We start from the raw sequence: 14,469 nt of genomic DNA on the forward strand, positions 1-14,469 counted from the left end.
GTATAATATTCGTCCAAAATGGCCGAAGTTGGCAAGGAGAGAGGTCTGAGGGGCCTGAGGCAAGGGGATTCTAACATTTTCAGGGAATCTTTTGAAAAGAACATTCTCCTTAAATAAATGAATGAGAACAGAGAAAATTCAAGCCCTTCAGTAACCTCAGCAAACCTGAACCACACAAAACCGTGCTGGTACTGGGATTTAAGAAAGACTTAGCTCCGTACACCCTCTCAACTAGAAGGACTCCATCCAGCCACTGAAGACCGGTACTGCCAAGGCGGGATTGAGTTCATCTTTGATGTGGACACACACCTGGGGCTAACTACAATGCTCTGGCAACTGGAATAATTTCTTTTCATCACTTGTATGTGTTTCATTCCTTCAAACAATTCCCATGATACGTAACAGGAGCTTGTTGTCTCTTTCTGGCTGGGAAAGTAGAAGAAACTCACAAAAAATTAAAGATATCATCAAAACAGCTTGTAGTCTATTAAATGATGGACAATTTGGCCAGTTTGGAGATGACCCAAAGGAAGTAGTGGGTTTGGAGAAAATCTCACTACAGACTATATAGTTTGACTTACAAGTAGTACATCTATACTAGTTCCTACTCAAATATGCAAAACAACTCAAAGGTGATAAAATTCAAAAGTTGGTTCAAATGGCATGGTCCTTTGTAAATGACAGTTCCTGCACATCCTTGTCACTGCAGTGGGAACCAGAGATCATAGCAGTAGCAGTGATATATCTTGCGGGATGTTTATGCAAATTTGAAATACAAGAATGAACCTCCAAACCCATATATCGGAGATGATGGGGGCAGCATGTGCAAGATGGCCCTGTGGATGTTCTGCCACCAAATCCTGGATCTTTACTCATCAAGGACTCATCAGCTGCAACAGCCCCATCACTCAACCCTACACTACAAGTGCCACCAGTGCCACCATCACAGTCAGCTCTGAACCATCCCCCAAGGACCTGCAGCCATCAGCCCAGCCACCACTACCGCCACAGCAAGCCCAACAGCCCAAGAAGCCATCCCATAGCCTAGTCCTCCCTGCCAGGTGAAAAGAGCCACAGTTGTTTCTCCCAAAGAAGATCAAAGCAGCAGAACCACCACTAAATTGAAGCCTCTTACCCTCCATTGCTTCTGGCCCACCCACTGCCAAACCAGAAGCCTCCCCGCTTGGCTCCTTACACAAGGCCAAGCCACCAGGCCCTATGGTTTCCACTGACCTCCCCAAAATCCAGATTCCTCCCCCGGCCCATCGAACCCCTGTGCACCAGCTACCACCATAGTCACTGCCATCACTACACTCCAGCTACATAACTGAATGTCCACCACCAGCTCCTACATGTCTGGAGAGGGCTCCCAGAGCCTGCAGTCCATGATGACGACCAAGGGCCCCTCCTACAGCACCCTGCCCCCAGCCTACGGCCCACCAGCTCACCTGCTCTACTATCTCCATGTCTACCCCCGCCAACCGCCCCCACAGCTAGTGTACCCTCCCCCAGCCTCTTTACTTACCCCACCGACCATTCCACCCCCCACTTTAAGCTACCCTTCACCTCCACCCATCTTCAACCCAAACTTCCTGCCTCCCACCCACACTGTCCCACCTCACCCTCCTCCAGGCCTGGGCCTGCCCCCCAGCTAGCTACCCACCTCCATCTGTCCCCCCTGGCCATACCCCATACATACTCCCACCTAGCATGCCTCCAGTCGGGACTGGGGCGCACAGCCTAAATGAGATAACCTGATGCCTTTTTCCCCCCTTTATTTTAATAAGTTTTTCTAATTAACTTGAAGGGTAGTTGAAATGAGTAAGCAGCAGGGTATCTTGTATAACGCCAGACAGTTGCAGCATGGGAAGGCATGAACCAAGCACAGGAGGTGAACTCAGGTGGGCCTCCATACCTAGAGTAGGGACAGCCTCGGCAGTGCCCGTGGCCACCCGGCTGTACTGGTGTCAGCTGAGGCCAAGAGTCCTGCTCTAGGTGACTTTATACTAGTGAACGTGTAAACCAGCCATATTAGCTCAGTAAATAGCTTCCATAAGGAGTGAATTTCCTTCTAGAAATCTGCCTGTTTTTCCTAGATACAGTTTTAAACAGTCCAGTTCCATCTGAAGTCAAGCTGTTGTCATCACTTCATTCTGTGTTCTCTCCTGTGATACCCAGTCAGTCAGAAGAACCCCTTTTTTTTGTTTTGAGATGTCTGCATCTTTATGTTAAAGTTAATTTGAAGGAGTTGCCTGGTTGGATGGCTTTTTCTTTTTCCTCCGAGAAGAAGGGGAGGAATGTACTTGGAAAGTAACATATGTTTACATTTATCTGCAAATTCCTATGCATAGAGAGATATTTTTTAAGTGTGAATGTAACAACATCCTGTGAATTCCGTCTTGGTTACAAATGAGACTCCTTGGCTCATTTATCCAAATAAAAGCAGTTCTGAAAGAAAAATAAAAGAATAGCATAATAAGACTCCACATATCTATTACTCAGCTTCACTAATTGTCAAGTGGTGACCAGTCATTTTTTTCATTCCTTTGACATTAGCTCTATTCTGATTCTGCAGTAATCTCTACCAGGTCATAACAGATGTATTTCATCTATTAATATCTCCTTGGTTCTGCTGACTATATTCATAAAAATCGGAGGGCTAGAGGAGATTATGTGTTCTATTTCTTTGATTTTATACACAGTCTGCCCCAAATCCAGAGACCATACACAATTTTTTAGGTTGAACAATATGAAATTGCAGTTTTTGGAAGTAAAAATGGTTGAGTACCACCAGTTTCATTTGGTTCAACCCTGCGGTCAGAACTTACGATGTGGAACAGTAGTTCTCAACTTGAGGTATACATCAGAACAACACTGGAAACTTGAACACATACTCAGGTCCCTACCTACCAAATCTATTTCTCTAAAGTTGGGTTCCTAGCATGTATGTCCCTCTACCTCAAATTTTCCTCAAGCGATTTTGGTATAACTACTGTGTGTCCAAGTAGCTCCCTCCTGGTGTCAGTCCACTCCTATCTCTGCCAGAGGTAAAGTAGGGAAGGGCTAAACCACATGGCCCTTTCGGGCAGGTGTGAACCCTGAGAGTGTGCTCTCAAATACCAATTGAATTTGGTTCTAAATTGTATCTGAATTAACTTGCCAACATGACATGGTACCTCAACTTACCTGTTCTCTTCTCTCCTCCCACTCATTGTGCCTTAAGATCACCTTTAATAAACACATCTTTTCTGTCTTCTCTCTCCTAGGTTCTGTGGTTGAGCTCAGTTACCGGGTTGTTTTGGTAGAAGCCTGGGAATGAACATCCTTTTCTGTCCCTCCCCCCAACTCCCCAGAGTTACCACATTTTCACTTAAATGGGGCAGGATCTACATACTGTCTACTGTCCTAATGATTTATTCTGAGCTTTTCAAGTAAAAATGTTAACCCTAAGGTCTTAGGTTAAGTATAACTTTTTAAATTTTTTGCTGTGGCTTCATGTACCACTGTGGTAGCTCTCAGCACTCGGGTTCAATCTACCTTTATTTGTTTTGACTAAGTTACAAATGAGTTATCCTGTCATTGCTGTGATATGACCTCATATTAATTGGTTTTATGTTTGTGTTTTTTTAAGCTATCCAAGAGAATCTAACAAATTGATAGACCTTCCAGAGGATTACAGCAGCCTCATTAATCAAGCCTCTAATTTCTCGTAAGTTTTGATATTAGAAAACTGAGCATTTCCTACCACTGGAAACACTACATGGAATTAAGGGATTTTGTTCATAGTTTTGTTTTGTTTGGGTAGGGAAATTGTAACACCAGTGTTCTTTACACTAGTTAACTTGTAAAAGCATCATTCCACCATGTTTTAGAATAAGATTTGGGAAAGGGGCTGATGGGAAACAAGTTTGGTTCATTAAAGATTATCTAAATAATAATTTGCACTTCAGGGTGGGCAAAAGTAGTTGTTTGTATGGAAAATAATACAATAAGTAATAATATAAGAAGAAACTGTCTTTTGTATACTCACAACTGTAAACCCACTTTTGCCCCACCTGGTATAAAGTAATAAGAGCCCTTAGTAATTTTTAATAGATGATTATATATTTAATAAGCCAGTCACATAAAGAATAATCAGTAGTGTAGAAAATTAAGCGTTACCTAGACAGTTGAAGCTGTGTGTGTATCTCTTCTCTAGTGCATCAGAGATCCACTGTTCTGAATGGAATAGGAGCATTTCTGGGCATTTACATGTTAACTGCAAATGTTTATATTCCTAAGCAGCATTCTTATTTATTATTATTATTGTGCATGTTTTAAGCTGTAAAATGACATTGCACTGTACATACCCTGCACCTTTTTCACTTGGCATTGTTTGTAAGATTTATTTGTACACTTGACATATATAACTTTTCATTCATCACTTTTCACTGTATGTAGTATTTCATAATTGAATAGTAGTAGAATTTACACTTTTCCTCCTATTGATGAGTTTATTTCTTTTTTTCTCTAATTGTTGATTGTTTCCAGTACATGTGTTTGTGTATATGTGTGTGAGGTGTTCCCAATTATAGAAATAGTTTTCCTGGACCATAGGGTGCAGGCAACTTCAGCTCTACCTGCTGTTGCACTGTTTGGCTCCACAGTGGTTTTACCACCACCAGCTCTTCAGCCCCTCTCCTGCAGAGCAATGACTTGTGCTTTTTTTTGTTGTTGTTCCATGCAGGTGCCCCAAATCAGGCGGTGATAAGAGCAGAACCCCAACTCTGTGCCTTGTGTGTGGAACTCTGCTGTGCTCCCAGAGCTACTGCTGCCAGGCTGAACTGGACGGGGAGGATGTGGGTGCTTGCACGGCTCACACCTACTCCTGTGGTTCTGGAGTGTGCATCTTCCTGAGGTAGGTGAGCCCTGAGGGAGCTTGTTAGCTTTGCATCTACTGCGGTGCATGCCTGTCAAAGGGTGGCACTAAAACTGCCGCATTGCCAAGAATTCCCAGACTGCTGTTCGCATGTACTGTATTCATTTGCAGAACATGGGGAGCCTGACTAGATTTTCTACCCAGATTTAGTCACAATTACTCCTTTTGTTGTATCGTCATAGTTTTGGATTCGGACATATTACAGGTCAGTGTATATAGTTGTGTGTGTTCAACAACATACAACAAATACTTATTATGACTTGTGTATCCTGGGCATTGAGAATGCAGTAGTCAACAAAGCAGACCAAAGTCTCGCCTTCCTGGGCTCATCTTCTAGTGAGGGAGACAGGAGATAAACAGGACTGGTAAGGATTTAGAAAGTGCTGTGTGCAAAGGAGGGGAATAGGAAATGGCAGCTGGGGGTTGAATTTTAGATAGGGAACCAGGGAAGGTTCCCTGAAAAGGTAACTTGAAGAAAGACCTAAAGAAGTGGTATAGCATTCTAGAAAGGGAGCAGCAAGTACACAGTGGCTGGGGAATGTGCCTGCCGTGTGTTAGAAAGAGCCAGGAGGCTGGCGTCACTGGGGTGGATGGAATCATGGGGAGACTCGTGGCTCCTGGCATGTCCCAGTGTCGTCTCTGAGGGAGATGAAAGCCGTTTAAGGATTTGAAGGAGAGAAGGGACATGAGTGTGAGCTCCTCGGGGCATAGACCATCTCCATATCTTAGTCATCTCAGTGCCTGACAGTTTCTTGTATGTGATAGGTTCTCAATAACTATTGAATTGAGCTCAATTTTTAAAAAGTCAAGCAAACCTGTCAGGGATCAAGAGACACTTTTTTAAATAGCCCTTAGGGAGAAATGTGCAAGTAGCATTTTCCCCGGTCTGTCATATTTCAAAATTCTTTTTGTCATGTACAGTATTGCTTTGTTTCAAATCAGCCTAATTCAGAATGTTTGTATACCATTTTTTAATGGGTAATTTTCTCAGGATAGTGGTTAAAAATACCAGTAACTATTTTATGTTTAGAAGTTAACTTTCGCACACTTAACAGTTTTTTAAATGCTGCTGTTATGGGAGCTGTCAATTCTTATTCCACAATGTTCCACTTTCTCACTATATTGACTTACAGTACAGTCATTTCAGTGATTTTAATGATGTGTTGATACTCTTCTGTCTCTGCTGTAAATGCTGTTGTCTGTTTATTTTTATAAGACTTCAACCCATTTGGAGCTGAAGCCAAACCTTGGTTGTAATGTATAACATGTAAACGGTCTCTCTACAGAGTACGGGAATGTCAGGTGCTATTTTTAGCCGGCAGAACCAAAGGCTGTTTTTATTCTCCTCCGTACCTTGATGACTATGGGGAGACTGACCAGCTCCTCAGGTAAGGGCCCCCATCCTGGGGGGCTGGGTTCACTGACTCTGGGCCTCCAGAGCCTTCAGTACATGGTGAGCATGGTGAGCCATGTGGCTCGGAGGCCGGTCTGCTCACAGCCCAGGCTGCCACAGGGCTCCTGCTCTGGCAGAGAGAGCTGGTATCTGTGGACTCCTGGTCGGCACTCCCTTTCCCAGCCCTTAGACTGTCGTGAGGGCCATCGGGATAAAGGAAAGAACAAGGCAGGTTGCAGCTTGTTCCCGCTTCTCACTCCAGAGAGTCAGAACTGTTTGAATTGCCATGTGGCACCCACGGCATCAGAGCTCTGTAGGGAGAGCCCGTTGGAACTGGTGTGGCTTTGTATGGGGAGACCCGGGCTCTTCACGTGATCTAAAGAGAGCAAATCTTCATCGATAAGAAATGGGCTTATTACGTAAGAATCTGGGGGACAAAGATTTAGGACATATAGAGCAACACAACAGACTTAATCACTTCTATGATATCTTCCGTTATAAGCAAAATGCTAACAGCAGTTCCCTCAAGTACTATTTCAAAATTTGTTAGACCATCTCTTTTTGCCCAAAGAAGGTAAGTCTTAACCTAGATATAACCATCCAGCCTTGAAGTTCAGAAGTTCAGGGTCTGGAAACAGGCAGAATAAGTAGATGGGCTGCCCAGGTGCTTAGCTGCGAGGTTGTAGGCACATGCCCCCTGGTGATGGTTTTCCTGTTCCCTAAGGAGTGTGGGCTCTTAGGAGGGGCCCTGGTCAGAGAGTGAGGGGAGTGTGTCCTGTGAATTGGGAGCAGAGGCCCCAAAACCTGTGCTTAGTTACATTAGGCCCAGATGTTATTCACATTTGGCTGCTTTGCTTAGACTTTGTGGCTGAAAGATAGTACTCTGAGGAACACATGTACCCCTGTGGTTTTCCTTCTACCCTCTCCCCTGCCCCGCCCTTCTGTTTACCTTCAACCAATGAAATGGACAATGAATTGGTAGTTTTAGCTTCTCAACCCAGACCCTCCTGCTCAGCCCTGCCCTGTTCCCTCAGCCCTGTCTGAGGAAGTATAGCTCGTGTGCATTTTCCTCTTTTTTCAGCACTTACTCCCTTTCAGCTCCTCCTAGCAAACCTGCAAAACTAATGTCTTAATAACCACAGTCGCCTGCCAAACAGAAATTTTGCAGAGGATCTAAAAGCAATAACTTATAACTTTTCCTAAACCAGGAAAGGCTGAGATAAAATAGATGAATAAACAGAATGCATCCAGAGTGACATCTGTCTTCTTTCTAGACGGGGAAATCCTTTACATTTGTGCAAAGAGCGATTTAAGAAGATTCAGAAGCTCTGGCACCAGCACAGTATCACGGAGGAAATCGGACACGCACAGGAAGCAAATCAGACACTGGTTGGCATTGACTGGCAGCATTTATAGTCACTGCGCTACCAAAAACATAAACTCGGATTTTTGTAACCCAGCAGCTTTTCAAGAAAAAGAATAGGAAATCAATTCCACTGGATTTGGAAATAAATTCTTTAGTTAGCTTTTCTTCCCAGTTTTATTTTTATAGTTTCTGGCTCTAGGGACTGATGAAAATCATCTTCGTCAGCATATTTTCTTGCACCATTTGCTGTATCCCTCAAACATAACTTCTTGCAAGAAGCTTCTCTTCCTGGGCTGGACACAGCCCCTCTGTGGAACCTGACTGCGTTTGACCGGTCCCTGTCTTCTGAGCCAGGTTGCAGTACTGATGGCAGGGCCTGTGCGCCTGAAGCTGACTCACCAGCAGGAGGAAACAAAGCCTCTGGTCTGTCGGGGTCACATGTCCTAGTCCCGTTCAGTGACTCAGCATGGACCGGGTTGGCGGCCCCTCGCTGACGGGCCACCTCTAAGAGCAAAGCAGTGGATTTGGAAAGCAGCTTTCCCTTGTCTGCGTCGGCTGTCAGAGGACAGGGCACTTGTGCATGAGGAACCCCTGTGGGGAAGGAGAGGCAGTTTCTTCAAATGCTGGGTGGTTTTCAGAGCTGTGAAAGGTTGGATTTTTTATTTTATTTTCTTTGGCAAGACTTCCGGCTTTGAGAGAGAAAAACTCATTTTAAAGGGCTTTTTGAAAAGTTATAGAGTATCCTTATTTTTCAGACAATATATTCTTTTATTTCTAAGACTAAATGGAGACGTGTATGCCTCTAGAGTCACACACTAGCAGGGAAAAAAAAGAAAAACTGTTTTGAAGTTCCCGTCCCCCCTTCCCTACTCGCATTTCCTGGGAAGATGGATTGCTGGTTACGTGCTGGCTCACTTAGTACATTCCTGGGACAGCCTGTGTGCCCAGGGTTTTTATTCTTTCTAAACATTACTGTTTTTACTAAGAGGTGCCTTCCTAGAATGATAGCCGCTTAGTAAAATTCATTATAACCATTATATACCACATGGCCACTCTGTTTGATGTACATGCGCCAAGAGCTTGGATACACACAGATTGATGGCAGATTTTGTGGAGGGATAAATTCGGAGCCTCTCTAAGACGAGGCTAAGGGACAAATGAATAATGAAAGGCTCTTGGATTTTTTTTTTAGCCAATGCAAGTAATCCTTTCACTCGGGTTTTTTTTTGAACTGCATCTAAAAGTTCCATCACACTCAACGTTACACACACCACAGTGTGCCCAGGAGGAAGGTTAGAATCCAGGCCTCGGGCTAAAATAAGAGGGGGAGGGGGTGCAGTCACTGCTCCTCTCCACGTAGTCTTCCGAAAGGATGACCTTGACCCTTTGCTTGGGACTGACTCACCCAGAGGAGAGGAGGCGCTTCGCACCCAACAGGAAGAAAATCCGGATTAGAACCTCGTGCTCTCCCCTTTTTTCTGGCCTTTTTGCCATTGGTAAGATGGGATGGTTTGGACTATGGATGGCATAATGATACTAATGTTTATTTTGGCTTTTGTCACATCCCCATTCCTTTAGCTTTTAAGTCCAGCTTCTTTTGGCTTTTCTCAATAATGTTCACCAAGATTCAATTTAAAAGACCAGGTCTGGTCTCTCTCATAAATGGATTATGGACGTTTTCACCAAATCATGAGCATTTTTCAGCTTTTAGGACTGAGGGTGTCATCCCTGGATTTCACTCTCTGAGAATGTCAGAGTCTGAGAGAAGATAAATTTAGAAAATGAAATAATGTTTGCATCACTAAGCTAATTGTCTTCCCTATCTAATGAATCATCTTAGTATTATGATTTGTTCCGCATGTATTATGTTTATTGTGGAAATGTTTATGTAACATGCTTTCTATATCAGGGAAAATCATATATGTTTAATAAATTGGCTATAACTTTAATATCTGTGGAAACTTGTAAAATTTGGAATGTATCATATGTAAAAAGCTTAAAGATATCCAAATAAATATGCTTTAGGTGTTGACATTACTTTGGGTCTGTCTACATTTTCATTTTGTTTCACACTGAAATACCCTGGAAGTGTTCCCCATGTCACCTTGCTACAAGTAAAGTGGGACATGTGTATTAGCTTGGCATTTAAGATGCTTATGTTATTAGTGTCTGTTATGGCCATTAGCCAGATGTCTTGACCTTCCCATAGAAAGCTTGATCATCATTTCAGCTGATTAATTTCCCTGTTAATTGGCTATGACAGCTTGTGACCTTTCTAAACCATTATGGACCTCAAGGCACGAGAAAAGGGGGCACTGGGAGTCTCTCCCAACGCCGAGACCTGTCTCCAGGTGTAAACTCTTTTCACTTGATCCCAGTCTTGTTCTTACACACTCCCAGACACTTTCTGCTTATGAGAGAGGCAGGTAGGAGAGGAGTGGCATCCAGTGCCAGGGAAGCACTGCCTACGAGAACTCGGCTGTACTCTTATTTTTTTTCCTGCTATACTTTTTAAAATCCTCTTCAAAGGAAAGGATCACACTGAAAAAGCAAGTTTCCATTGTATTACCCCCCCATCATTAATGCTGCTTTCAGCTTTCTCCCTTCCCTGGTCGTAGTGTCATCAGGTCCAGGGTTCATTAAGCCCTGTGATACACTCCTTGCTCTGTTGCTACTCTTGTTTTCCAAATCAGGGTTTTTGAGGTTTGTTTAACGACAACCGCAATCAAGAAATAGAATAGTTCCATCACCCAAGCTCTCCCATCCTGACCCCTGGCAACCACTAATTTTTTTCCCCATCCCTTTGCCTTGCCTCTTCCATGATGGTTTTTTTTTTTTTTAATATATATTTTATTGATTTTTCACAGAGAGAAAGGGGAGGGTATAGGGAGTTAGAAACATCGATGAGAGAGAAACATCAATTCAGCTGCCTCCTGCACACTCCCCACTGGGGATGTGCCCACAACCAAGGTACATGCCCTTGACCGGAATCGAACCTGGGACCCCTCAGTCCGCAGGCAGACGCTTTACCCACTGAGCCAAACCAGTTAGAGCTTCCATAATGTTTTATAACTATCTTATGTAACCTTTTGAGACTGCTTCTCTCACAAAGAAGGCATGCAGCCCTAGCCGATTTGGCTCAGTGGGTAGAGCATCGGCCTGTGGACTGTAGGGTTCCAGGTTCAATTCTGGTCAAGGGCACATATCTCAGTTTCAGGCTTCCAGCCCTTTTGGGGGCACATGTGGGAAGCAACTAATTGATGTGTCTTTCATATCAGTGTTTCTCTCTTCCCTCTCCCTTCCACTCTCAAAAAATCAATGGAAAAATACCCTCAGGTGAGAATTTAAAAAAAAAAAAAAAGGAGGTATGTGTTTGAGGACCATCCATATTTCCTTTGGTCGCCAGAGTTGGGAGTCCTGTAATACATGGGGTTGAATTGTGCACACACAGCAGATGAATTTACATGAAATAACAACACACACCCTTTATCTTCAAGTGTTTGCATCACCAGGTAATGCTTGTGCAGTTAATAGGTGAAGGACATTTGGGAAGGTTTTGGTGATTATAAATAAAGCCACTATAAACATTCATGTACAGGATTTTGTTTGGACCTAAGTTTTCATTCCACTTGGGTAAACAGTTTTCCTTTATATATAACTTAATCCACACCGTCCTTGTACTACATTCTTTTAACTTTGCTATTTATACTCATCCTCTGGAGGACAAGAAAGACAGTGCATCAGGAGTTAAGGACTGATAAATCCTCCCTTGAAGCCAATCTCAAGTCCACTGAGGACTGGGAAGGCATCCCCTCTCCCCCATGTCCCTATTCCCAACACACAGCACAACTGGCTGCCATGCTGTCATCAGCCATCTTTTTATCTAGTGCAGGTCAGAGGCCCTAATTGCTTTGGTCCCCCTGCCACCAGGCTAAGCTGCAAACCTTCTGGCGTAGCACCACAGGTCCCAGAAGAGGAGGGGCAGGGCAGCGTGCAGAGCAAGCAGCTAATCTTATTAATCCGTATTGAGGTCACTCGGGGTTTATTTGCTGCTGGTGGCTCAGTCCTGGTTTCAATGTATTGCAACAGACTGGGTCATTGAGCTGAGGCCACAAATTCTAGGAAATCCACCTTCCTAAATGTTCAGAATAAGCATTGCATACTTCTGCACTGTGGAGTGTTTTAAAAATAAAAGTCCTGCGCTAACCGGTTTGGCTCAGTGGATAGAGTGTCAGCCTGCGGACTGAAGGGTCCCGGGTTCAATTCCGGTCAAGGGCATGTACCTTGGTTGCGGGCACATCCCCAGTAAGGGGTGTGCAGGAGGCAGCTGACCGATGTTTCTCTCTCATCGATGTTTCTAACTCCCTCTCCTTTCCTCTCTGTAAAAAATCAATAAAATATATTTTTTAAAATAAAAAAAATAAAAGTCCTAAGGCACTGTCTTTACCTCTCACCCTATCCCAGGGCTAGGCTAGCAGGACTTTGAAATCTTGGAGTCCCTTGGGTGAGATGAATTTGCACTGGCCCAAGGAAAGACAGGTTAGACACCAGGGAGAACCTGGTGCCAGAGTTCACTGGGCACTGGTCGGTGACCAGACGAGGTGGGCCAGCTTTCTCTGGCAACTGTGGCTCCCTGAGGAGATCTGTTAAGATGCAACTCTTCTAAGTCTGCTCTGAACCAACTGGATCATTATTGGAGGGTGAGTTAGTCCTTTGTCCTCAGACCCTAAAGTTGCTTATATCTGCCCTATAACCTGGACCCATCGAGATCCATATTTCCCTGTTTGGGGAAATACGTTTTGGCCAGAGCAGGGGGAAAATGCTTTGGAATTTTTACTTAAATCACTAAAGTAAGATACCACACATTGAAATAGTAGGTAAATTCAGCTGTGGTCCAGACTCTAGCAAAATGTTGCGATTATTTGGATAAATTGATAGTCACTGTTCTTGCAGGTAAGAGAGTAAGAAGGCAGGAAGGAGGTGACTCCCATGCTGTTGAAACACAGCTACCCTGGTCATGAACAATGCTTCTGTTTCGTGTCAGGTTTGGTTTTGTTAAAAAATATTAGGTAGAGCCCTAGCCGGCCTGCGGACTGAAGGGACCTGGGTTTGATTCTGGTCAGGGGCACACGTCCGGGTTGTGGGCTCGATCCCCAGTGTGAAGCGCGCAGGAGGCAGCCTTTCAGTGATTCTCTCTCATTGTTGATGTTTCTATCTCTCCCTTTCCCTTCCTCTCTGAAATCAAAAATATTAAATATATATTTATAAATATAAATTAATATATATTAAATATAAATATATATATATATATATATATTAGGTAAAGTTGGGGATCCTGTAATACATGCTGTTGAATGGGCTAAGATAGGCATTTTCATACTGTACACAAAAGTGGTTTTCATACAATATAATTTTAATGTCTATTGTACAGCTTAGTTACACATCTGGCCTAGAGCAGCACTTTCCCCATGGTTCTCAGCACTCCTGAGAGGAAAGAGGGCTCTGGAAGGGGGGCCCAAGGAATCAGGAGTCAAATTAAACCTGGGACCAAAATCTGACAGTGTCCAAACATCTTTGTTGGGTCTTAAGCCTGGGAAGGTTAGAGCCCAAAACACACCCAGGCAGCTCCAAAAGTCTTGCTTTCTCCACCCAGAAACTCAGGGCGGCAGTGAAATCATTCTCTCCTTCAACTAAACAGGCTTCCTCTCTCTCTCTCCTGAAGGAACTGGGAACTTCTGTTGCAGTGCTAGCTCAGGAAGACGGGCTGTCTCGAAGAATCCTCTTTAATGCAGAGGCATCCCAGGAATATTGCTTTGAAGGACGGCTGTCTGGGGATAGAAACAGGAAGAAGCTCCCGGCGGACTCTGCCCTCCACTGTAGACAATGAGTGTTGCCCACGGGGGCTGACACGCCCACCTGTGCGGGCATCCCTGGGCCCACCGCGAGGGGAGGCCTGGTCTCCGAAGGGTAGACTCCCGTCTGATGGTTGCTCCTCTTCCACGGAAGGGCAGCCGTTTCCCCAGAGCCAGAGGAGCCCACCCAGACCTTTCGGGGTGGGATGCTGCTGGGACATGACAACAGCTTGACTTCCTCCACCCGTAGCTCACTCCTGGCCAAGTGAGGGCACGTGACTGAGATGGAGCAGGCCTTTACCTGCGTTTTTGGTGGGGAGAAACAATCCTCTGTCTCTAAATGCTCTTGCCCCGTCATTAGAGAATTCTTCTTTTGAGCCCTCCCTGCTTTGGAGAGTCCGGTACCCTTAGAAGAGTATAATTGTCCCCCACTTTCTGCCATTAAGCAAATACAATGGCTGACCTGTCAATCTTGGCATTTTTTAAAAAGATAACATGGCCAGTACTTTTGTTCAGACTCCTGTGCTTATGCACCTGGTGACATTTGGATGTAGAATGAAGCCTCTTGGAGCTTATAATGGCAAACGCAGCAAAGGGAAGCAGCCCTCGGGTGTGGCCAGTAGTCTCAGGGTGGAACTGAGATGGGTGCCGTGAGAGAGACAGGTTGTGGGCTGGTCATCCCCGGAGACCCCTGAGGCCACCGTGAGACCATGTGCTAGAGCAGTGGGCCTGAAGGGGCTCATTCACTCACATTTTGAGTCATTCATTCAACAAATGTTTCATAGATGCTTTTAGGGACCCTAAACTTTCCATCCCACCATCGGGGGAGTCTGTGAGGTGGCCGTCCTCCTTGGGAGCTTCAGATTGAACAAGGGTGTGTGTCCGCATTTCTTGGAGTCCATTACTTGTCAGTGTTCTGGAGGGAGGGGACCTGGGGCCA

At 44.5% G+C, this 14,469-nt stretch overlaps 1 protein-coding gene and 1 pseudogene across 4 annotated transcripts in view; both read left to right on the forward strand.

Moving 5' to 3' along the window:
• UBR2 (ubiquitin protein ligase E3 component n-recognin 2) overlaps positions 1-9,713 on the forward strand; it is a 112,375-nt gene extending 102,662 nt beyond the window's left edge. For all 3 annotated transcript variants that reach the window (XM_081093820.1, XM_081093821.1, XM_081093819.1), the window contains exons 44-47: positions 3,632-3,709; positions 4,727-4,897; positions 6,205-6,306; positions 7,586-9,713. In XM_081093820.1, the coding sequence (XP_080949946.1) occupies positions 3,632-3,709; positions 4,727-4,897; positions 6,205-6,306; positions 7,586-7,727 (493 nt within the window). In that variant the 3' untranslated portion in view covers positions 7,728-9,713. The remainder of the gene's footprint in view (positions 1-3,631; positions 3,710-4,726; positions 4,898-6,204; positions 6,307-7,585) is intronic.
• On the forward strand, positions 118-1,758 carry LOC308521494 (cyclin-K-like; annotated as a pseudogene). The gene has a single exon. The product of its transcript is annotated as a cyclin-K-like (transcript).
• Positions 9,714-14,469: the final 4,756 nt, after the last annotated feature.

The sequence above is a fragment of the Myotis nattereri genome (assembly GCF_964212035.1).
Source record: "Myotis nattereri genome assembly, chromosome: 6".
NCBI classification, from domain to species: domain Eukaryota; kingdom Metazoa; phylum Chordata; class Mammalia; order Chiroptera; family Vespertilionidae; genus Myotis; species Myotis nattereri.